This window comes from Aquarana catesbeiana, linkage group LG01 (genome assembly GCF_042186555.1).
Source record: "Aquarana catesbeiana isolate 2022-GZ linkage group LG01, ASM4218655v1, whole genome shotgun sequence".
NCBI lineage: Eukaryota > Metazoa > Chordata > Amphibia > Anura > Ranidae > Aquarana > Aquarana catesbeiana.
Window position 1 is genome coordinate 351,369,314 of NC_133324.1, and position 25,379 is coordinate 351,394,692.

Consider the following 25,379-nt stretch of genomic DNA (forward strand, 5'->3'; position numbering starts at 1 on the left):
AACCACTTCAGCCCCAGAAGAATGTACCCCCTTCCTGACCAGGCCATTTTTTGCGATACGGCACTGCTTCGCTTTAACTGACAATTGCGCAGTCATGCAACGTTGTACCCAAACAACATTTATGTCCCTTTTTCCCCACAAATAGAGCTTTCTTTTGGTGGTATTTGATCACATATGCGGTTTTTATTTTTTGCGCTATAAATAAAAAAATAGCGACAATTTTGAAAAAAACACAATATTTTGTACTTTTTGCTATAATAAATATCCTCAAAAATTAAAAAAATAAACCAATTTCTTCATCAGTTTAGGCTGATATGTATTCTTCTACATATTTTTGGTAAAAACTACAATAAGCGTATATTGATTGGTTTGCGCAAAAGTTTTAGCGTCTACAAAATAGGGGCTAGATTTATGGCATTTTTATTATTATTTTTTTACTAGTAATGGTGGTGATCTGCGAATTTTATCGGGACTGCAACATTGTGACGGACACATCGGACACTTTTGACACTTTTTTGGGACCAGTGACATTTATACAGCGATCAGAGCTAAAAATAGCCACTGGTTACTGTATAAATGTCACTGGCAGGCAAGGTGTTAAATGTGTTCCCTAGATGTGTTCTAACTGTAGGGGGAATGTGGCTGACTAGAGGAGGAGAGAGATCGTTGTTCCTACTTAGTAGGAACACACGATCTGTCTCCTCTCCCCTGACAGAACCGGGATTTGTGTGTTTACACACACAGATCCTGGTTCTCACTCTATCACGAGCCATCATGGGTGCCCGGCGGTCATCACACTCCCCGGGCACACATGTCGGCTCCAGTGACACAGCAGTACCATCCTGCCGCAGTATGCCCTTCAAGTGTCTTTTCTCTGGGTGGCGTTGAAAAAAGGCTTGCACTAGTTTGGGAGCATGCACATCTGAAGCTGGTTCCCAGGAATTTTCTTCCGACCCATAGCCTTTCCATTTAATGAGGAACTGTGTTTGGTTATGCCTTCTTCTACAGTCCAACACGGCTTCCACCTCAAATTCCTCATTCCCTTCGATGAGCAGCGGAGGAGGAATTTCAGAAACCCGATCTGGAAATGGATTTGGTACAGCTGGTTTCAACAAAGAGACATGGAATACAGGGTGGATCTTTAGATTCTTGGGTAACACCAACTTTCCTCTTGACTGGAAAGGGTCCCAAAAAATTTGGGCCAAGTTTTCTTGAAGGACAGCTCAGTTTCAAGTTTGTTGTGGAAAGCCAGACCTTGTCTCCAGGTTTAAGATTCAGATTACCTCTCTTCTTCTTGTCGAAGAACTTTTTATTGCTTGCTTGAGTCTTGGAGATTGTATCTTGCAGTAATTGGTTATTAGTACTGAGGAAGTTTAATCTGTTTTGTACAGCAGGTACAGATGATTCAATGGCCAGCTCAGGTAAGAAAGAGGGGTGGTACCCATAATTGGCAAAAAAGGGTGATTGCTTGGTTGCAGAGTGGATGGAATTATTGTATGAAAATTCTGCCAGTGGGAGAAGTGATAGCCAGTCATCTTGTGCAAAAGAAGAAAAACACCGTAAATACTGCTCAAGGGTTTGATTGGTTCTTTCAGTTTGCCCATTAGTTTGTGGATGGTAGGCTGTGGAGAGGCGGAGTTCAATGTTCAGTGCTTGGCATAATGCCCTCCAAAATCTAGACGTAAACTGCACCCCACGATCAGAGATGATGCTATCAGGGACACCATGCAATCTTACAATCTCCTTGATGAAAACTGAGGCGGTCTCTGTGGCCGAAGGAGTTCCTTGTAAGGGTACAAAATGGGCCATCTTGGTCAGGCGATCCACCACAACAAACACGGTGGTGAAGTCTTCGGATGGGGGGAGTTCCACGATGAAATCCATGGAGATCATGCTCCATGGTTTCTCAGGTACAGGGAGTGGCTCAAGTAGGCCCCAAGTTTTGGCTCTGTCCGTCTTATTCCGAAGGCATGTCACACAAGAGTTAACATATCTTTTGCAGTCTTGCATCAAGTCTGACCACCAGAATGTATGAGAGATCAGATTGGCCGTTTTGCGAATTCCAAAGTGGCCCACTAATGGGTGGTCATGACATCGCCTCAGGACAGCAATTCTGAATTGCTCAGGGATAAAGATTTGCTCCTTATGAAAGTACAGACCATCCCTCAATTGAAGAGCCAGATCTTTGGAAGGTGGTTGGTTTACCACATCTGCTTTTATCTGAGACGTCAAATCCGCCTGAAGAAGCAAAAAATTTTTGTCTGGTAGAATAGCATCAGGTTCTGAGGATACCACTGGGTTGCTGAACATGCGGGACAAGGCATCCGGTTTACCATTCTTTAAGCCAGGACGATAAGTTATATGGAACATAAAACGAGAGAAGAAAAGTGCCCACCTTGCCTGCCGGGGTCTTAGTCGTCTAGCCGTCCTCAAATATTCGAGATTTTTATGGTCTGTGAAGATGAGGATGGGGTGAGCTGCTCCTTCCAGGAGGTAGCGCCATTCTTCAAGCGCAGCCTTGATAGCCAGCAATTCTCGGTCTCCAACATCATAGTTCCTTTCAGAAGGATTTAATTTCTTAGAGAAAAAGGCCACAGGATGGAGCAAAGATTTTGGACCTTGGCGTTGAGACAAAATAGCGCCCAGTGCACTCTCAGAGGCATCCACCTCCAAAACGTAGGCTAAGGATGGATCAGGATGTTTCAAGATAGGAGCTGACGTGAATAAAGTTTTTAACTGTTCAAAAGCTGTTTGAGCTTCAGGGGTCCATCAGAAATGAACATGCTGCTTTGTTAACTGAGTGATGGGAGTGATGATGCCAGAAAAGTTCTTGATAAATTTTCTGCAAAAGTTGGTGAATCCCACAAATCTCTGAACAGCTTTCCTGTCGACAGGGGCAGGCCATTCCAGGACGGAAGTGACTTTCTGTGGGTCCATGGAGATACCGTCAGCAGAGATGACAAGTCCCAGGAAATGTATGGTTGGTTTTTCAAAGTCACATTTCTCAGCCTTTGCGTAAAGGCGGTGTTCCCTCAGCCGACCCAGTACTTTCTTTACATGAGTCCTATGGGATTCTAGAGTTTCAGAGAATATAAGGATGTCATCCAGATACACGATGACGAATAAATAAAGGAAGTCCCGAAAAACGTCATTAACCAGATGTTGGAATGTGGCAGGGGCGTTGAAGAGTCCGAATGGCATGACTTGATATTCAAAATGACCGAAGCGTGTTCGGAAGGCCGTCTTCCATTCATCTCCCTCCCTGATTCTGACAAGATTATAAGCACCTCTCAGATCCAATTTGGAGAACACTCGTGCCCCACGCAGCCTTTGAAAAAGTTCAGGGATCAGAGGCAGATGGTACCGGTTTTTAACAGTGACCCTGTTAAGGTCACGATAGTCCACACAGGGCCTAAGGGTATGGTCTTTCTTTTCAACAAAGAAAATACTGGCCCCTGCTGGTGAAGTGGAGGGCCGGATGAACTGTTTTTCAAGGCTTTCATCGATAAAAATCCACAGGGCTTCTAGTTCGGGCTCAGAGAGAGGATAAATTTGCCCAAATGGGATCTCAGCCCCTGGTAAATGTTCAATAGGACAATCATATGTTCTATGGGGAGGAAGAGTGTCCGCTCCTTTCTTGTTAAATACATCCAGATACTTGTGGTAGGCAGCAGGGACCAGATTAGAGGTTTCATGGTCAGGGAGGATACCCAGGAGGGGTGTAGTATTGAAAGTCTTTTCAGGTAGGCAGTGAATTTGGCAGTAGTCAGAGGAGAAAGAGATGTCTCCGGTAAGCCAGTTAATGTGAGGATTATGTGCCTTCAACCATGGAATGCCAAGGATGACCGGAAACATGGGAGAAGCTATGATATCCAAACGGAGGAATTCATGGTGGCCGGAAGAAGTACGGCAGGAAATAGTAAAGTCTCTTGGGTAACTGGGCCTGATTTAATGCCGGAACCGTCAGCCAGATGAACATGGAATTCCTGCTTCTTGGCACATACAGGCAGCTGGTGGAGAGAAGCAAATGCAGAGTCCATAAAACAACTACAGGCCCCAGAGTCTATGATTGCAAGTACAGGAACAGTCTTTTCAGAAAACTGGAGCACAATGGAAAGAGAGACATGAGACTGGTACCTCCCTGAGAGATGCATCATGTGAGGCTGACGGGAGAAAGACCTGCGGGTCTTTGCCGGGCAAGTCTGTATAAAGTGACCCGCCTCCCCGCAATAGAGACACAGATTGTCCTGTAATCGATGAAGGCGTTCATCAGGAGAAAGGGGTGGTCTTCGAAAACTTCTATGAGGAGTCTTATGCAGTTCCCTCCTTCTGGGGGATGCAACGGATGAGGATGCAGGAATGTCAGACCTTGAAGCCACAGAAAGGGTTCCTTTGGACCTTTCGGATTGCCTTTCACGTAATCGCCGATCGATCTGAATGGTTAGGTCGATCAGGTCTTTCAAGGATGCTGGAACTCCCACTCAGGCAAGCTCATCCTTTAAGGTGTCAGACAGTCCTAGTCGAAACTGGTGGCGAAGTGCGGAATGATTCCATTGGGTATCTGCACTCCATACACGGAAGTCAGTTACATTTTCCACAGCAGGCCTTGGACCTTGCTGTAATTTGCTAAGCATAAATTCGGCAGTCTGCTGGTAGAAGGGGTCTGCATAAAGCTGAGCCATGGCTGAGAAGAAAGAATCCGTAGTTGTCAGGACAGGGTCATGTTGTTCCCGGAGATGATGAGCCCAGGAAAGTGGTTCATCCAATAGTAACGTAATGATAAACCCCACCTTGATGTTTTCAGACGTGAAGGTCCGGGGTAACAGGGAGAAATATAGTTCGTAGGATTCCGGAATGTGCGAAACTTCTTGCGATTTACGGAGAATCACTCAGGCATAGGCACCCTGGGTTCAGGAGCGGAAGCAACCTCATGGAACAAGCCGGGCTCTGTTTGGGTATATGAATCAGAGACCAAAAGCGGAGCATAGGCCAATGCAACATTCTCATCGTGGGGAAATCGCTCTTCCATGCGACTCAGATTTTCTTGTAACTTCTGCACAATATTGGATAGCACAGAAATAGATCTGTAAATGTCCTCTGGTGGAGAGGCCTCCCTTTCAGACTCCATTTGTGGCTGCTTGATACTGTCACGTACCTGGTAGGAGTCTGAAATGATGAGGTCAGCCTCTCTTGTATCTCCAATCCAAGCCCCACTGGAGATGGAACAGATGGTGGCAAGGATCAGGAGGAACACGAGTGCCTGTGAATGCTACATGCAGAACTTGCCGGAAGTGTTGCAGACTGGGAAGTGCAGGCAGGGTTTCTGGTGAAGAGCTGGAACCAGCAAAGCTGAGAAGATGGACAGCCAGCACAGGTACTTGGAAACAGCGTGGAGCCAAACAGGAGACAGGAGCAAGGTCATCAGGTAAGCCGGGTTCAGTAACGGGCGGGCAGCGAGGTACCAAGGTATAAACAGGAGTAAGGTCAAACAGGAAGCCAGGATCAGGAACCAGTAATCAGAGTAATCAGAGTCCAGAAACAGGATCAGGAAGGCCAGGGTTACAGCAACAGGAAGTCAAGTCAAACAAACATTGTTTCAGAATCTCAGGACACAGCTGAAGATCAAGCAGCACCTGTCAGAAATCAGAGCAACCCTTAAATAGGCTGTCAGGAGCCAATTGTGGCCAGATTTGTGTTCCTGCGCAAAGACATCTACCGATGCCCGTGAATGCGCGCATGCGCATGTGTGCGTGCCAGGCGCATCCTGACAGTTCTCTTACATAACCCCCCTCCCCCCAGAAACAATTATTTACACCCCAAGCCCATGCTATGCAAAACTAATGCCCTGTACACACGGTCGGACATCGATCGGACATTCCAACAACAAAATCCATGGATTTTTTCCGACAGATGTTGGCTCAAACCTGTCTTGCATACACACGGTCACACAAAGTTGTCGGAAAATCCAATCGTTCTAAACGCGGTGACGTAAAACACGTACGTCGGGACTATAAACGGGGCAGTAGCCAATAGCTTTCGTCTCTTCATTTATTCTGAGCATGCGTGGCACTTTGTGCGTCGGATTTGTGTACACACGAACGGATTTTGTTGTCGGAAAATTTTATGGCAAGCTCTCAAACTTTGTGTATGTGGAAAATGTGTGAGGGAGCCCACACACAGTCGGAATTTCCAACAACAAGGTCCTAGCACACATTTTCCGTCGGAAAACCCGACCGTGTGTACAGGGCATAAGAATTAATCATGCAATTTGGCACCTTCCTATCCTGCATCAAAATGTTCTTTTTGTTCTTCAAAGTCAAGTTCCAGTTCCTGAACCCACCCTTGGGCTCAGTGGGTTCTAAGTGCCCTTGGCAAACAATTGTTAAATAATAAAACCTGTGGATAAATCTACCTCCCCATGAAGGTCCAACCCCACCAGCTACATCAGAGTTTACAGTTCTAAATTCCAAAAGAGGCATTTGTCCTTTCTTGGATTTAAAGGCTCTAATTGTGTTTGTACATCCTCAAAAGTTTTGAATGAAATCTCTTTAGTCAGTTTTTACTTCCCTTCATCATGGAAAATTCTTAGCATCCATTGATGTAAGGGGTACATATATACACATTCCAATCTTTTCAGGTCATCAGTGATTTTTCTTCGTTTTGCCATAGGCAACAACCACTATCATTTTGTGGCCCCTCCCTTTGGCCTTATCTCAGTCCAAGAGTATTCACAAAGGTCCTCCCACCAGTTCTGGGTCTTCATCATTTCAGAGGTATTCAGCTAACTGGATGATCTGCTGCTGAATGAGCAGATTTTTCTGACCTTGGACTCTAACGTATTAATAATGATGCAGACTTTGCAGGACTTTGGATTGGTGCTAAATTTTTTTGTCTTCACTGGAAAATTGTCACGATGGACAGTCTTTTGGGCTGGGACAGAGCTCTGGACCATCTGTCTGTTCAGGTTTGTTAGTCTCGAAAATAATATAAGATTCCAATCAACATCTTAGAGTTATAAACAACTCATCAATGGTTACTTCATTGGACCCCCGTTCTGACTGGACATCTGGTGCAGCATTAATCAGACAATGCCACCACTATAGTTTACATCCAGCATCAGGGGGCACCAGAAGTGTTGCAGTGGCGACAGGGTAGAGTCTAGTTTTGTCCTGGGAGCAGCTTCATTTTCCAGTGATTTCCATAGTACACATCCCCAAGGTGGAAAATTCACAGCGCGATTTTCTCAGCAGACAACATCTGAACCAGAGGCAATGTCTGCGTAACAGAGTCCAGATGTGGACTTCCTAGCATCTCTGTTTAAAAAGACGCTGGGAAGGTTTATTTACAGAATGTTGGATGTGAAAAGAGAACAGCGGATGCTCTGGTGGCACTGTTGGATCGGTATACCCTGGTCTATGCATTTCTGTCACTGAAACTTTTACCTTGTCTGCTTTGAAGGATTGATTCAGAGAGTATTCTAGTAATTTTCAATGCTCCAGATTGGCCTTGGAGATTGTGATATGCCATCTCGTTTGTCTGTTACCGTATTGGCCAGATCTGTTATTACAAGGACTGGTCTTCCACCCACTTCTCAGTCACTGGCTTTGACGGCATGGCTGTTTAAATCCAGATTCTGATAAACAGGTGCATTTCTCATTCAGTAATCTCTACCATGTTAGAGCTCATAAACTTTTTCCCGCAAGATCTACTGTATCATCGAACTTGGAAGACTTCTTTCCATTGGAGTGAGTTTCCCCACATGCTTTTTCAGCAGGTTGTGTTCTTTTTTTCTGCAGTGGAAGTAGAACAACACTTGGCCATTAGCATCATCAAAGGTCAAGTGTCTTCATAGTCCAGTCTTTTTCACCATGCTCTAATCATTCGTTGATTCATACTTTTATACAATGGGTTAAACACATAGCTCCCCCTGTCAGATCTCCTTTACAACCTTGGAATTTAAATACAGTATTGTTTGGGTTACAAAGACTTCCTTCCCAACCTATTCAGGACATGTCTTTGGCGATGCTTTCCTGTAAGGTAGCCTTTCTTGTAGTCAGGAATGCTCAGCATTGTTAATAGGGAGCCCCATCCAATCGTACGTAAAGAGAAGGTTGTTTTGAAACCAAGAACCAATTTTTGCTCAAAGTGGTGTAGGGGCTCTGTCTGTCCTCATCTGGAGTGTCCCTATCCAAATCTAGTGTTTGCAGCTAGGCTGTAGCCAGGTTAAGTTTTGTTTGTAATTTGTGTTTGTTGGGTTTTTCCAATGCGCAGACATTGATTACTTCTGCCTGCTGCTGTTAAGTGTTCTCCATTAGTTTAAACGAGCAGTTTCAATGTATTGGGTTATGAATATTTATTCTGGCTTGACCAGTCACTGAGGGTTTTATTCCAGTCATGTGGACTGAGCAAGGAGATAAATATTTAGAGTCACTTACAATGGTTCTTGCCTCCCAGACTTTGCCTAGCAAGGATGTCTGTGTAAGAAGATCATGCCTTTTCCTGTGTGGCCTAGGTGTACCCCACCCCTTAAGCCTAGTACACACAGGCCGAATGCTGGGAGGCATCAGCCGGTTCAATAGAACCCGTTAGGCTCCTGTTCTGCTGATTGGTCGGAAAGTTCAGGCGGAGGCGGGGCCATCTCCCTGTCAGAACAAAATAGAACAGCTTTACTAACGTACAGCAGATAACAGATAGTTAGTACAGCGGCTCCTTCTGAGCCGTCTGTTTTTTTTTTTGTCCAGGGCCTATGATTTAAAAGAATGTATAATGTTTGGGGGTTCTAAGTAATTTTCTAGGAAAAAAATTCAGATTTTTACATGTTTGTTAGAAATGTCAGGAATTGGCCTGGTTTTGAAGTGGTTAACATGTGCAAAAAAAACCCTGCAAAAACAGCTCTTGCAGCGAAAGGGTTAATGGTAAATTGAGAAAATAGAATTTTTGTACTCCCTGTAAAATCCTTTTCTCTGTGTTTTTTGAGGAACACAGCTCTCTCCTCTCACATTCTAGCTGCTTGATTTGGACTGCTTGCTACAGCTGAGCAGGTGTAAGATGGGAGGATGGGAGGGGTTATAGCCTCAAAGGCGATGGCCTATAGTTTTCTGTGCCCTTTCACTGTCCAGTTAACAGGCTGGGGGGTGAGTCCATGACAGCCTAGGCTCAGAAAAGATGGGTTGAATGATATTGGCCATTAAGCCCCATACACATGGGCCGAATATTGGAAGACATCGGCCGGTCCAAAAAAAAAAAAAAATACGGCCGACATTCGGCCCATGTGTATGTTGGCCTGACAGATGTTTGGCCTGCTTCTGTGGGACAAGTATGCTGGAGAACCAGCAGCTGACCGTCTCCCAATCAGATAGGCAGATACGCTGATCGGAGTGTTCTGCTGGGGGGGCAGTCCTCCTGTCAGAACACAACAGCCCAGCGGGGGAGATCGATATACTAACTTCATATAGTTAGCAGTGGCTCTGACTGGAGCTGGCAGGTTTATTTTCGTTCAACCCACCAGGTTGAACTGAAAAAACTAATAGTGGCAGAAAGGACATTTAGTGGCAGAAAGGAATTTGCTCTGGAGACAGCTCTGGATTGAAGGTGAATATTGAAGCAATAGCTGATTTTGCAATTTTATCTTCAATAGGTTAGTTATTTATTTTTTTGCTCTTTTTTAGCTGCAACATTATGTTTATTCCACAATAAGTAAGTCTTCCAAGGTTGACATCCCTAACACTCATGGATGCTTTGGGCTACGTATAATTAGTGGTTAATGGCTGCACGCAGGGGGCAAGAGGCAGGGTCCCTGGAAGATGACAGGGATCCTTGGGGATTGCAACAGTATAACTGAAAAGTGGGTGAGGAGGGAAAAAAACAGGGGGACTCCCATGACTTGAGTGAGTTGACATGGTAATGTTTTTGCTTCTTCATGTGTTTTACTATTAATTTTCTTTCCCCCTGTAGCTGCCTCTTCAACTCCAACTCTGCTCTATCCTGGCAGCGCTCCAAATTATAATCGGTTCCACATGTTCTTTGTTGTTCTTTTCATGTTAGCCATAGAAACTCATTTTTGTCAGTGACAGCCTTCTGCCTTCTCCTTTCTCCCCCCCCCTTATTTGCGTGCAACTCACAGCCCCCTTCTTCCTATTCCCTCCTCAGATCACCCTCCCCTACCACACTGCACTCTGTCCTTCCAGACACAGAAGAAAAGAACTCGTCCTGGGCCTGATCTGTGTGCTGGGATGGCAAGGAAGGTAAGTCACAGGCTATACAGGACCTAGCTGGGAGCACAAAGGGTATGCTGCAGAGGGTCCGTCCACCACCTTTTAAAACAAATTGCTCACTTTTTGTTCTATTTAATGTTTTCTGATTGGTCAGATTGACTGGCCACTCACATAATATTTTTCTCTAAGGAAATTGAACATTGCTTGCAGTTGTTGGTAAACCTGTATAACATTCAAATACAAACCCCACTTTAATTTTCATTATTAGGGTGACTGCAAGGTAACACTAATGGCGTTCAATTCACTAATCTAAGTTATTTTAACTTAGTTGCACGGAGGGTGAGAGACTGAAAATATGGCCAGCATAAAATCCTGGACCTTTTCCTGAGTCTGGGGAGTCACAAGTACTGCGTACAGCCTGCCATACAAGTGAATGGCTATACAAAGCTGTACTGATGTAACTGTCAATGCTTCTGTGCATCAGTGCTTGCCTGTTCATGTGCATACAAAGTATTTCCCGAATGCACAGATTTTGTGCTCTGTTTGATTGCTTCTTGAGTATTTACATGCGGATAGCCATGGACAGTGTCAGCCTGTCATTGATTCATACAGACTTTCCTGTCTGCAGCTCATCGCAAGCACCTTGATATTTTTCCATGGGAAACTGTTTTTGAGACTCCCGTTTAGCTACATTTCTTTAAATCCTTGACACAACAAAAAGGGTTGAGAGGCAGTGTCAGGGTTGTGGCTTGTGTTGTATGGGATGTTTCTAAAGGCCCATGCTTGCTTTGTTGTCCCTTACTAAGATTCTAACTCACTTTAGGTTACCCATTCATGAAGAGTATCTAACTACAGGCTCTCCTCACTTAATGACCAGGTTCCGTTCCAGCGACCAGGTCATTAAACGCATTGGTCGTTAAACGAGGAGCCACAAGTAATCAATATTTTAAGCATTCTTAACTACTGTACTGTATTGTGAAAAAAGGTCTAAACACAAAACTCCAGCTCAATAACATTTAATTGCATAAGTACAGAACACAAACGAAAATTCTCTACTGTACTGTACAATGCAATGATGTACAGCACATCGTTCAGGTTGGGAGTGCTGGTCATAAGTCCGAGCGGTCGTTAAACGAGGAGTATCTGTATAGCTAAACATAAACGACCTGGAGGATGGGATAAACAGATCAATCTCTGTATTTGCAGAAGATACTAAGCTAAGCAGGGCAATAACTTCTCCGCAGGATGTGGAAACCTTGCAATAAGATCTGAACAAATTAATGGGGTGGGCAACTACATGGTAAATGAGGTTTAATGTAGAAAAATGTAAAATAATGCATTTGGGTGGCAAAAATATGAATCTATACACTGGGGGGAGAACCTCTGGGGGAATCTAGGATGGAAAAGGACTTGGGGGTCCTAGTAGATGTTATGCCGCGTACACACGGTCGGACTTTCCGGCATACTTGGTCCGGCGGACCAGAGTGTGCCGGACAATCCGCCCGTGTGTGGGCGGCGGCGGACTTTTCCGGCGGACTTCTTCCCAAAAGCCCGCCGGACCTAGATTTCAAACATGTTTGAAATCTTTCCGTCGGACTCAGTTTCGGGCGGAAAGTCCGCTCGTGTGTGTGCTGGTCCGACGGAAAGCCCGCTCGTGTGTAGGCTGGTCCGACAGACCAAATACGACACGAGGGGATGGTATTGCATCTCGCGCTCGCTGCAATAGGAAAAACAAATCTTCCTATTGCGGCGAGCGCGGGGCATACCAGGCCCTTAGGTCTGGTATGGATTATAAAGGGGAACCCCGCTACGCCGAAAAAACGGCGTGGGGTCCCCCTAAAATCCATACCAGACCCCGATCCGAGCACGCAGCCTGGCCGGTCAGGAAAGGGGGTGGGGACGAGCGAGCGCCCCCCCCCTCCTGAACCGTACCAGGCCGCATGCCCTCAACATGGGGGGTGGGTGCTTTGGGGGAGGGGGGCGCCCTGCGCCCCCCCCCCCAAAGCACCTTGTCCCCATGTTGATGAGGACAAGGGCCTCTTCCCGACAACCCTGGCCGTTGGTTGTCGGGGTCTGCGGGCGGGGGCTTATCGGAATCTGGGAGCCCCCTTTAATAAGGGGGCCCCCAGATCCCGGCCCCCACCCTATGTAAATGAGTATGGGGTACATGGTACCCCTACCCATTTACCTAGGAAAAAAGTGTAAGTAATAAAACACACTACACAGGTTTTTAAAATATTTTATTAAACAGCTCCGGGGGGGGATCTTCCTCCGGCTTCGGGGGTCTTCTTCCGGCTTCGGGGGTCCCTCCGCTTCATCTTCTCCCGGCGTCCGGTTGGTTCTTCTCCGCTCTCCGGCCTCTTCTCCCGGTGTCGCAGGTCTTCGGCCGGCCCCTCCGCTCTCTTCATGTAGCTCTATTGCGAGCGGAGGTCCGGACTTCTGGGCTTCTTGGCTTCTTGGCTTCTTGGCTTCTCTTCTCTTCTCTTCCCCCAGATGTTGACACGACGCTCTCTCCGGCTGGACTGGTTTCTGAGGGCTGCGTTGTGACTTATATAGGCGGAGACCCCGCCCCCATATGATGTCACAGTCCCTGGGCATGCTGGGACTGTGACGTTTTAGGGGGCGTGGTCGACCACGGCCCCCGACCACGCCCCCTAAAACGTCACAGTCCCAGCATGCCCAGGGACTGTGACATCATATGGGGGCGGGGTCTCCGCCTATATAAGTCACAACGCAGCCCTCAGAGACCAGTCCAGCCGGAGAGAGCGTCGTGTCAACATCTGGGGGAAGAGAAGAGAAGAGAAGCCAAGAAGCCAAGAAGCCAAGAAGCCAAGAAGCCCAGAAGTCCGGACCTCCGCTCGCAATAGAGCTACATGAAGAGAGCGGAGGGGCCGGCCGAAGACCTGCGACACCGGGAGAAGAGGCCGGAGAGCGGAGAAGAACCAACCGGACGCCGGGAGAAGATGAAGCGGAGGGACCCCCGAAGCCGGAAGAAGACCCCCCCCCCGGAGCTGTTTAATAAAATATTTTAAAAACCTGTGTGGTGTGTTTTATTACTTACACTTTTTTCCTAGGTAAATGGGTAGGGGTACCATGTACCCCATACTCATTTACATAGGGTGGGGGGCCGGGATCTGGGGGCCCCCTTATTAAAGGGGGCTCCCAGATTCCGATAAGCCCCCGCCCGCAGACCCCGACAACCAACGGCCAGGGTTGTCGGGAAGAGGCCCTTGTCCTCATCAACATGGGGACAAGGTGCTTTGGGGGGGGGGGGCGCAGGGCGCCCCCCTCCCCCAAAGCACCCACCCCCCATGTTGAGGGCATGCGGCCTGGTACGGTTCAGGAGGGGGGGGGCGCTCGCTCGTCCCCACCCCCTTTCCTGACCGGCCAGGCTGCGTGCTCGGATCGGGGTCTGGTATGGATTTTAGGGGGGACCCCACGCCGTTTTTTCGGCGTAGCGGGGTTCCCCTTTATAATCCATACCAGACCTAAGGGCCTGGTATGCCCCGCGACGGGGCTCGCAAGGTGTCAATCTAGCCGATAAAAGCGGCAAGATTGACATCCTTTTCTAGTCCCGTCGCACCTGAGTCACGTTCAAAATGAACGGACTTGTCCGTGTGTGGGCAAGTCCGTTCATTCTGAAAGTCCGCCGGAACTCCGGCGAAAGTCCGTCGGAAAGACGGGCGGACTTAGCCCGCCGGAAAATCCCGGCGTGTGTGGGCAAGTCCGTTCGTTTTAAAGTCCGGCGCACCTGGCGGACAAAGTCCGTCGGAAAGTGTGCCGGACCAAGTAGGATAGAAAGTCCGCTCGTGTGTACGCGGCATTAGGCTCAGCAATGGCATGCAATGCCAAGCTGCTGCTAACTAAGAAAACAGAATATTGGCATGCATTAAAAAGGGGATCAACTCCAGAGATAAAACCATCATTCTCCCACTCTACAAGACTCTGGTCCGGCCTCACCTAGAGTATACTGTCCAGTTCTGGGCACCAGTCCTCAGGAAGGATGTACTGGAAATGGAGCGAGTACAAAGAAGGGCAACCAAGCTAATAAAGGGTCTGGAGGATCTTAGTTATGAGGAAAGGTTGCGAGCACTGAACTTATTCTCTCTGGAGAAGAGACGCTTGAGAGGGGATATGATTTTAATATACAAATACCATACTGGTGACCCCACAATAGAAATAAAACTTTTTCGCAGAAGAGAGTTTAACAAGACTCGTGGCCACTCATTAAAATTAGAAGAAAAGAGGTTTAACCTTAAACTACGTAGAGGGTTCTTTACTGTAAGAGCGTCAAGGATGGAATTCCCTTCCACAGGCGGTGGTCTCAGCGGGGAGCATTGATAGCTTCAAGAAACTATTAGATAAGCACCTGAATGACCGCAACATACAGGGATATACAATGTAATACTGACATATAATCACACATAGGTTGGACTTGATGGACTTGTGTCTTTTTTCAACCTCACCTACTATGTAACTATGTAAACAGTATGCATTTTATACAGCAGACCTCCCAAAAGTCCTGGGGGACTGTGCTGGATTTTGACACAAATCCTATGGTTCCACAGATCCTAGCATTGTCCCACAACGCCCCACTGCCCAGCATAGGGGAAATGACAGAGGGTATTAACCAGTTAAGGACCAGCCGTTGCAGTTGTACTGCAGCAATGTGGCTGTTTCCTGCGAATCGGTGTCATTGTGCGTCGGCTCGTACACGGCGATTTGTGGGCGCGCGCGCGCCCGCTGGCCAGCGGGGGGAGCCGATTAGCGGGTGGGGCGGACTCAATATCCGCCAGCCACCCGCAGTGACAGAATGGGGATCTGTCTGTGTAAACAAGGCAAATCTCCATTCTGACAGGGGAGATCATACAGATCCTGATCTGTGTGTTTTCCCAGTGACACAGTCCCCCATACAGTTTGTAAACACACTGAGGGATCACGTTTAACCTCTTGATCGCCCCTGATGTTAAGCCCTTCCCTGCCAGTGTCATTAGTACAATAACAGTGCATATTTTTAGCACTGATTACTGTAATAATGTCACTGGTTCCCAAAAAAGTGTCAAAAATGTCAGTTAGGTGCCCGATCTGTCGCAGTCCCGCTAAAAGTCACTGATCGCCGCCATTACTAGTAAAAAATAAATAAATAATAAAAATGCCATAAATCTATCCCCTATTTTGTAGATGCTAGAACTTTTGCTCAAACCAATCAATATATGCTTATTGCGATTTTTTTTTAACCAAAACTATGTAGAAGAATACATATGGATTTAGTGGAGCGGATGTCAGCAGACATATCACCGCTGACATCCGTCGCTCCATAGAGGTACATGGAGCTTCCGTTCGGGTCCGCCTGAAAAACTGACAGGGCAGACCTGAGATGTCCGTAGGTGTGAAAGAGCCCTTAGCAAGCCCGGCATTCCAGAAATGTAACTGTTTTTTGAAACCGTTAAATCGATGGGTTTAGTTCCACTTCATGATTTACTGCTGTTCAGGGCTCTGGGCTTCAGCAAAATAGCAGCCTCCAGCAAGAGGATACTGGAACAATGCTGAAGGCAATTTATAGCACACATGAATTTTGATAGCATAATCATTAATGTGGAATGTATGTTCCTTGCTAAAGAACATTATTTTTGATCAAGTTGTTACGGGTAAAGTTCTGCTCTAATCCGGCAATAGATGGTTCAAAACCTAGCAGGTTCAGCAGGAACCAACTGAGATTTGAACCGTGTATGGGCAGGCTGCAACCCGTGGTTGCAGGAAAGAAAATCACACCATCTATGACAGGCTTGACTAAACTGCAGACTGGCTGATGTTTAAATAATTAATCTGAATGTAAACACAAGGACCCTGGAAGTGGGGGTGAAGGAGGAGGCATAGGAAGCATAGACAGACAGAAGGAACAGAGCACAACTTTACACACTTCACATAGAACCTTTAGTAGTAGCAATAGTGTTTTCAGCCTCTGACTGTATCTGTGTGTACACATGTGGCAGGACATGCACTGTACTCTATCAGTCTGGATCTGTGTGTGCTCATCTACTAGGATTTTCTAATGGATCATTTGGGTTTATCTGAGACTCTCACTCAGTACAGTAAAGCTGGCTATAGACGATGCGATTTTCTTTCCTGTAACCAGTGGCAGGACTACCGGGTCGCAAAGGTCGCACTTGCGACGGGGCTCTGACATCCCCCCACTGTGGGGGTGACCCAGGAGGGCAGGAAGGGAGATGATCTGTATTGTAAAAACGAAACACTTTTCTCCTGTCTGTATGTCCATGACTTAATGGATTCTTGCACTGGGGCCCTGAAGGTTCTAGTTACGCCTCTGCCTGCAACCACGAGTTGCAGGAAAGAAAATCACTTCATTCCCCCATCAGCACGGTTAGTGTTGATAGGGGACTCCCCCCTGTGGAGCTTTTGTGTTCTCCCGGCAGGAGGGCGCGGGGGGTCGCTGTCCCTTCCAGGAGAACACAGTGATTATTGCTAACTGGCAATAATCGCATGAAAAATCCTAAATGCTGCTTGTACCCAAGTCATACAACAATCGAATTGGGCACAATCAGCCTGCCCATAGATGGTTCTAATCTCATCCGGTCCCCCTGAACCGGCCTAGATTTGAACCATTTAAGGCCGGCTTAGTTGTGGAATATGCTGTGGGTTCAGGGACTGAAGGCTGTATACAGTGCATACTGTATGCGAACTTAGACCCTATTTAACCAAGCTCCCTTTAGTTATGCCCATAATTCAGCGCATATTAAACATGCCCATTTTTGCTGCTGAGTGCGCCATATATCTTCTCCGTCTCAACGTGTCCCTCATTCTCATTTTCAAGTCCCATGTTGGGAGGTGATTACACAGTGAATTCTTACAATGATATATGAATATGTCTGGAAAAAAGTTTCTTATCCTAGAAGATCATGGTTAGTGGCTGAAAGATGACACTGTGGCAGAATGCCCATTTACTCACCATGCTCAGGTGCAGGTGCAAGCCCATTAACTTTTTTTCCCACAGATTATTATTATTATTCAGGATTTATATAGCACCAACAGTTTACGCAGCGATTTACAATATAAAAGGGAGACAATACAGTTATAATACAATAAAATACAAGATGATTAAGAGGGCCCTGCTCAGAAGAGCTTACAATCTAATAGATCACTGGGTTCTTGGGCACATCCAGGGAGTAGAAGTTCCTCAGCTTCCCTCTCTCAGCAGCTCAGACAGGCCACATCAGATTAGGGAGGTAGCTGGGCAAGTGAGATGCAGCCAGGTGAGAGGCTCTCCACTGTCAGAAACCTAATAGCACGCAGCTTCTTTGGAAGACCCATCTACTGTGGGGAGCCCTTCACCAACTGATACCAGACCAGAGTACTCCAGTTCCAGTGGGGTGATCCTTGGTCCTTATATCTCTCCAGCTGTTCACTTGTCACCAGACCTACCCCGGATTTTACTGAGAGGGACACTGCTTTGAGGACAATTGCAAGTAGCAATGTTCTGAACTGAAGTAGTGATTCTCAGCTTGACTCTATTATTTTAGAGTCTTATAGACACTATAGACATAGAGAAAGACTGCACAATTCTAAGCCCTAAACTTATTCCTCTGATTCTCCTCTGCACTGGGTGCTGGCTTTTGGAGCTCATTCCACTCAGCACCTTTAGTAAAAAATGAAGAACAAAGCTGCACTTCCATAAAGTCTTACCATTAAATTCAATCAAAGCAGTTGGCTTCTGTCCCCACCCTAAGCCACTTCTTGCTGACACATTTCACCTCAATTGGGCTTATTCGTATGTAGCACCCTCTAATTTAGATGTGCTAGAAGTAGGATTTTTGTCAGTACAGGTAAATTTAATCAGGCCTAGCTGTAAGCTAGGCCTGTTTGTTTTGATCTGAGTGGGCAGGGAGTGGCCCAGAGTAGGCTGGTGACCCACAGATAGCATCATCTCTCAGTTACCTCCCTTCTGCTTCTAAAGGCTTCTAGAAGGGAGGAGGGGAAGAGAGGTGGAGCTGCCTGGGCTGTTCTAAGGAGCCCTGACCAATCCCCAATCTGGATTGGCAGGGGCAGGCCTCCTTAAATACCTGGGGTCAGCCCAGCTGGGGAGGAGTTGTTCGGGTGGAAGAACTGGAGATGGAGTATTAGGCTGTCTGGGCCTTTGAGGAAGCCCCCTACTCTGGGGGGGGGGGGGGTGACCTTGGGCCAGGGGGCTCAGAGCTGAATAGAAATCCGATATAACCCAAAGGGTGTCCTGAACAGGAGCAGGAGAGGACAGCGGGGAATACTGCCAGGCAAGTCTCCAGGAGGGATCCACCAGGTGTCGGTGAGTGACAGGCACAGTCGGGAGAGCTGGCAGAGACATGCCGGAGCGGACTGGGAGTGTGCAGTCTGAGATGGATGTAGAACCAGCGGGAGAGACTGTGATGTTACTGGCAGTAAAGTCAGGCCACTGCAGCCAGGAGGGCTGTCAGGGTCTGCAAAGGGCTGACTGGGATCAGTAGTCCACCAAAGAGGGCGGCTAGCACTCTAACTTTTGTTGCTACACTATAGGTGTCCGCGGTCCCTGCCTGTAATAAGGCACTTTTGCTAAGGCCTGACTGAAACCAGCGTTAGGCCTAACCATGTGCTAGCTGCGGCTGAAGAATTGTGCTGGAGGGAGAAGGAGAGAATGTCTAATCTCCCTGTCTGGCAGATTACCTATTCACACTACTCACACAAATAGGGGCTGTGGAATCAGTAGAAGACAGCATGGGAATATGTTTGTGTCTCATATCATGTTCAGAAATTTCTCTCACTTTTTTTCTTTAGTTCAGAGTGAATTTCCATCCATGGAATATTAACATTAACCTTATACCTCCTCTGGTGGTGAGCAGTACTGACATCAGATCAATAATTCTTTCTTTGCAACTCAGAAACATGAAAGGTCAACATAAAATGCATTCATAACTTGATAAGTTAATTAGGAGGGAATGGAAAACTGTTTCCACTGACGAGCAAGGAGGACACTAACATTTTCCACAGAAAACCACAAGCCTAATTTTTGAGATGTTGCTGGCCCTGCAATATAAATGAACACACCACAGAAAAGGTCAATCTCTCCTTTGTATACTAAGTAAATCCAGCTGAGAATATATCTTTCAGCATATATTGTATGTAGACATCTGTTTTTGCCTCCTCTTTGTCCTTTTTCATTTCCAGGTATAGCAATTTTACAGTTACATTGGTCCAGCTTGAGCCATTGTAAGTATGTACAGTATGTGCTATACCTGTGGGATCCCCATGGAAGCTGGAAACCACTGTAGTAGGCACAGGCTACAGTGATTTGCTATGAGCTTCTGGGTCCTATGCCAAGCAGCTGCACTTCTGCATACTGAACACAGGAGGTCACCTGCTCAGTGTGGATGCCACTCAGGGAACACTTTCCATTTTTTCAATGCATGCAAAGTGTTCTCTTTCCGGAAGAGGTGGAGATCAGAACATCACTACCCCACCTCTCTACCTCATCCATTCGAAGAACACTTTGTATTCACTGAGTAAATGTAAAGCATTCTCTAAAGCTAGCAACTCCTGTGTACACCATTCAGCAGGACAGCCACTCGCATTGGGACCTGAACGTTAGTAGAGATCATTTTAGTAGGAGTGCCTACTACAGTGACTTCCACGGGGATCCCACAAGTATGGTGCATGCATATTTACATTGATCCAAGCTGCACCAATATAACTACTTAAACATTTCTATAACTGGAATTCTTCTTTAAGCGTGTAAGACGGTGCAGTCTATTTTCTCCACTGCAGTTGGTACTCATCCAGAGCGGCAATGCAGGTAGAGAAAAAAGTCGAGAGGAACCTCGTTCCTCTATAGTTTCTTTGGCCACAGAGAGGCAGCATCCAACTGGATCTATTTAAGACCCTGGCTCCGGGGTTTGACATGCATCTTGTGTGTGGCTAGAGGAGGGACTGGTTACCCGTCTGGCAGGTAGAATGCTTAGCATCAGGAAGAGGTTCCGGAGGAGTAAGGAAAGCACAGGTCAGCACTAGCTATAATAGCCATAAGTACTGGAGATTCTTTAACCAAATGTTACAAATATAACCATATGGTTCTTTATGACTGCAGGTGAGAAAATGGTATCCAGTAAAGATCCTGATTGTTGCAGTATGCTACTCTCTGATTGCATCTGTAACTGGTTGCAACAAAGCCCTCTGTGCAAGTGATGTCAGCAAGTGCCTCTTACAGGTAAGAGAGGATTTTGAATTTGCAGTTATGGATGTAAAGACTTGAGTAGAAAGAACTTGCAAAAACAGACCTGGGCTAGCTGATACAAGCTGGTCTGTGAATATTCAAAGGCCTGCTATATATGTTGTGCACCTAATATTGTTACTGAGATATAGTGAGGCCTATAGAAAAGCTTATTGTAGGGGTATTTTTTTTTCTTTTTTTTTTACTCCTAATTAGATAAAGAAAAATTACCATGTTACAGCAGCCAATCACATATCATCTTATTAATTACAAACCACTATTAACTCTATTAACTAGTGCTATGAACAATATATGATGGCATAAATCATTTGATGAACTGTGTTAAGGAACTAAGGCACGTTCAGTGTTGCCAACCTACCAGATTGAAATTTACTGACACAGCATCCAAAATTTACTGGCACCGCCACATTTTTACTGGCATTTCCAAAAGTTACAAAATGACAGTTTTAAGTGCAAATCTCTATATTTAGGCTACAAACAAGTACAATATGCAATTGTACAATGTGATGTGAAGGCAAAAAAACATATTTTGTATTTTATTTTCAATATAGTAAGTAAGTAGCTCAAGGACAGGACTCAGGAGGACAAGAAATTCTCACAGTGACACTGACAGCAGTGTGCAGCAGCACAGATGATGGTGACACCTCACCGTCACGATACATCCTGTCCTGAGTCACAGTGACAGTCTCTCTCCATGCCAGGTAGTCCCTACAGTCCACTCCAGTCCAAACAGCACTGACAGTGCCGCTCCCAGCATGTCTTGCTTCCACCCTGAAGACCCGCATACTAGGCTCTGGCCGCTCAGCTTGGCGCCCTTGCATCATGACATCACACAACACCACATTCAGACGCCATCTCTGCCAAACCTGCTCCCCCTGCCGCCACCTGAACACACTGTAGCAGGCACTGGGATGGTCTTGGCCAGCTGCAGACTGGAACTGTGCATGTGTAGACCTAAGCCAAGCGTCGCCGCCATATTTTTTACTGGCAACCTTTTCCTGTCTCTGGCATTTACCGGCAGGAGAAATGTGCTTGTTTTTTTACTGATGGTTGGCAACACTGGGCACGTTGTCTTTTCTTTGGCTCTTTTTAGTAGTCTTTTTAAAGTCCATATATTTTACAGTCTAGCCAGGTAAAAGAAAAACCTGCTCCAGGTTCAGCTATGAATAAGCACCTGTCTTGATGGTGTGAAACACGTTAGCAGTTTTTATCCCTGCTGTATGGATATACATTAATAAAGGAATCATTATTTTTTAGAGTGCGGCTGTCCGGACTTTTGTTTAGTTTTTTTCAGTCTAGCCAGGTGGTTCATTAGATTGTAAGCTCATAAGGGCCGGATGTGTAAACTATGTGACTTTTGTATGATCTCCTTACCCAATCATAGAAGGAAATAGGCATGCAGTCTTTTAGCTGAAAGTGCAGACACTCTTTACGCCCATGCCAAACTAGCAATCCTGTCACTGACAAAAGCTTACCAGCAACAGGATCACTAAAGAGAACACTCACCTGCTTCTACAGCATCACTCCCTCACATGCCAAATCACTGCAGAGTTTTCCTTGCCGGGGAGCAACGGTGAGACATGCCTTGCTGGTTAAACCAGTGAGGGAGTGACACCATAGAAGCATGTTTCTTTGCTATTCCAGAATATTGTTTCAGTTAATAGGATTGCTAGTGTAGTATGTCCTTATTAAATTTGCAAAGAACCATAAGGAGCAGTGTGCAAGGGCCACTGAAAATGTGCATGCTGCCTAGAAAAATGAATTTGTATATATCATCCCCTTGGTACATACTGTTTTCTCTAGACAGACTTTCCAGTTATGATTCCCCATATGGATTCTCCCTGCAGGAGCTCTGTCAGTGCAGCATGAAAGGAGATGACTGTCCATGCTGCCAGGACTGCATGATGTGTCTGGGCAGTCTTTGGGAACAGTGCTGCGGTTGTGTGGGTAAGTAAGTCTCGATGATATCAATGTGCATTTTATGTTTTAAAGGATGATATGCAAAGACTACTAATGGCATAGGAATTTAAAACTAATAGAAGCTTATGTCTGTTGTATGTGCATACATCCATATTTTTACTCTATCCATGTGAGATGGTTAATCTTGAGAGAAGAGTAGGAGGATGCTGAGACTGTTTCCTGCATATTCACTTTTTGTTACTATAAAACTTTTGGCAGGCTCTTTGTGTACAGCAACTGTGTCTTTAGAACAAGGTTTCTCAACCATGGATCCATGAAACCCTAGGGTTCCTCCAAAGGTTGCTAGGGGTACCTTGAGCAATGAGCAGTTTCTGCCTCTCAGATAGGTTCCCACCAACACCACTGATCTTTGTAGCTAGCTGTATAGGGGGTCATTCCTCCCCATGACCACAAGTGTAAAGAGAATTCTTTCCACTGACCATCACACTAACCTATCATGAGTTGTAGACCTAGTAACTTTTAGCAGGGATTCCCTGAGACCGTAAAGTTATTTCAAGGGTTCCTCAGTGCTGAAAAGGTTGAGAAAGGCTGCTTTAGAGAATGAAATGGGGGCCAAACTAGAGCCTCGTACACACTACGTACAAAAAAAACTCACAGCTCAGGTTGGAGCCTCTGTACTAACAATCTAACAATCTCCCCTGCTGAGCTAGTGTGTTGTGACCCCCGCCAGGACACTCTGATCAGCGCACTCAGCCAATGGGGATCGGGAGTCGGTCGGCAGACCTTTTTCGGTCATGAGCCTGCTGCCGTACACACAGCCGACATTCGGCTCATGTGTACTAGGCTTAAAAGACCATCATTGGAAGGAGGGGGGTTGACACTGCTAGAATCAGCTCATCAGTGATGAACAACAGTACGTAGAAATGGTTTTCTAACTTGTCCAATCAGTTTTTTTTCCCAGCAATACCTGTTTTTTTGTGGTACATTTTCAAGTCTATGGGTACATCAGATCTACTGCACTCACAAACTTAAAGGATAACTCCACTTTCATGGGAATAAAAAATAGCAAATAAAAAAAAATAATATAGCATATACAATTGCGACACAAGTCATACTGTAATTAAATGTTATTAAAAATGACCTTTCCTTTTCAATCTGCAGCACTGTAATTTTCTTTAAAGTGCAATCCAATATGGCTACCTGGAGGTATTCTGTACACAGAATGTGTAGAGAACGCCTCCCAGAAACATAATTTCCTGCTTGTGTGATTGGCTCACTGAATTTCCCAAAAGATATGTCAAATATCAGGCATTCCCTGCAACAAAAATTTAATTTTTAGTAAGATACTCCCTTTAGGAAATCATGTCTAAAGGGATGCAGACCCTGCAGTTTTCCTCATTAGAGCCCTGATTCTGCAGCAGCTGGTTGATAATCATGAAACCACTCAAATTAGACTCACTCAGGACAGGGTCACAGAAGAACACACAGGGATTTCTTCAGAATAACAAAAGTTTGGAATCTGCAACAAAGTTTGTTAAAATCCTTTGCAACGTACATAGATCACCCAGCGGGGAATGTTTATTTCTCAACAAAAGTTGATTTACGCTTTACAGAATAAGTAAACCCAACATTTCATATTCCTGATATATGACTGCTGTGACTGCTGTATGGTGTACCATATACTTGTATGAAAAAGTAACTTGTTTTCTTTGCATTGCTTCCGTTGTGTAATATCCCTGGTGTTCCTGTCAGTCCCTCTGATTTCCTATTAAAAACTGACCACACTAAGCAGGAGACCACACAGCAGTCAGTTCTCTAGTGCTGGGAACTCAGCCTGCTCTGCTCCAATGATCAGTCTTGTTCTGACATGCCCCTCCCCAGCCTGTCACATGGAAACTTAGTGTGCTGCTGTTTCTCCTCCCCCAGCTTTTATGCAGCTGGGAACAGAGGGAATGTGATCACTTATAAAAAAAGGGGGGGGGGGGTATTTATAATGTTTTTTTATGTATATGTTTTGCCTTTCATTTCTATTTTACTGAACTGAATGGGTTGTTTTACAAGGTGAGGGTTTACAATCAAATTAATTCCAAAAAAAATATTAAAGCACTTAATTTAAGTAAGTAAGATCGTAAAGCATACACATTTTTACCTTAAGGCATTTCCTGCATTAAGGTAAAAAATGTTTCATTCTGTGTATCACCCCCTCACCCCCTTATACCTACCTAAGCCTGATCTCAATCAAGCGCTGTGCCCATCTGCAGTGGCTCTCCCCTCTTCTCCCCACTATCACAAGCTTGGCTGAGAGCAGTGGGAGCCATTTTGCAAAAATGATGCCATTTCTGTGTAGTGACCCTCTAGGGTACACAAGGTTCTATTGTACTTCGCAATATGTAGCAGAAAAATGGAAAGAGAACAGTTTACTGCAGTTTTCATCTTTCTTTGAAAAATCTTTAAAATGATGTATTGTCTGTATCCTTTAATGACTCTGGCTTTATTGATTTCTTTCCATTCCAGTTCTTCTTTCTCTAGTTGCTTTCTTTTTACCTTTCACTACGCAAAATAGATAATAAGGATTTGTGCCTGTTAAGAATTACAAATAATAAGACGGGGTCCATCTGTTGTGAATGAAGGTATTATAAGAAGGTGACATGTTATCACAGGAAGAGGTCCCTTGAAAATATGGGACTTTTTTTCTTGGATGCCTTCTTTAAAATTCAACCCTGTCCAGAAATTATTCTGGCTTCATATGTCCCGCGAGGTCTCCAGTGATGAAGTAGCTTCCTAAATCACCCAGCTGCCTGGACCATATAGAAAAAGAAGGGGGAGGAGAAGGGATCACCGCTCCAGGTGGATATATGGATACAAGACTCTCCTCAAAAATGGAATACCAGGTGCAGGCTAAGCATGTAGCAAATGAAGCAAAAAGTTCTGCACAGCCGCACTCCGGAATATAGCCTTTATTGTAAAAAATCCAAAAATACAAGCCACAGCAG

At 45.6% G+C, this 25,379-nt stretch overlaps 1 protein-coding gene across 1 annotated transcript in view; it reads left to right on the forward strand.

The window, feature by feature from the left end:
* Positions 1 to 10,106: 10,106 nt before the first annotated feature.
* Positions 10,107 to 25,379, forward strand: part of LOC141145845 (twisted gastrulation protein homolog 1-A-like) — a 31,161-nt gene continuing 15,888 nt past the window's right edge. Inside the window, exons 1-3 of the mRNA XM_073632683.1 lie at positions 10,107 to 10,244; positions 20,323 to 20,442; positions 22,314 to 22,413. Coding sequence (XP_073488784.1) covers positions 10,233 to 10,244; positions 20,323 to 20,442; positions 22,314 to 22,413 — 232 coding nt within the window. The 5' untranslated portion in view covers positions 10,107 to 10,232. The remainder of the gene's footprint in view (positions 10,245 to 20,322; positions 20,443 to 22,313; positions 22,414 to 25,379) is intronic.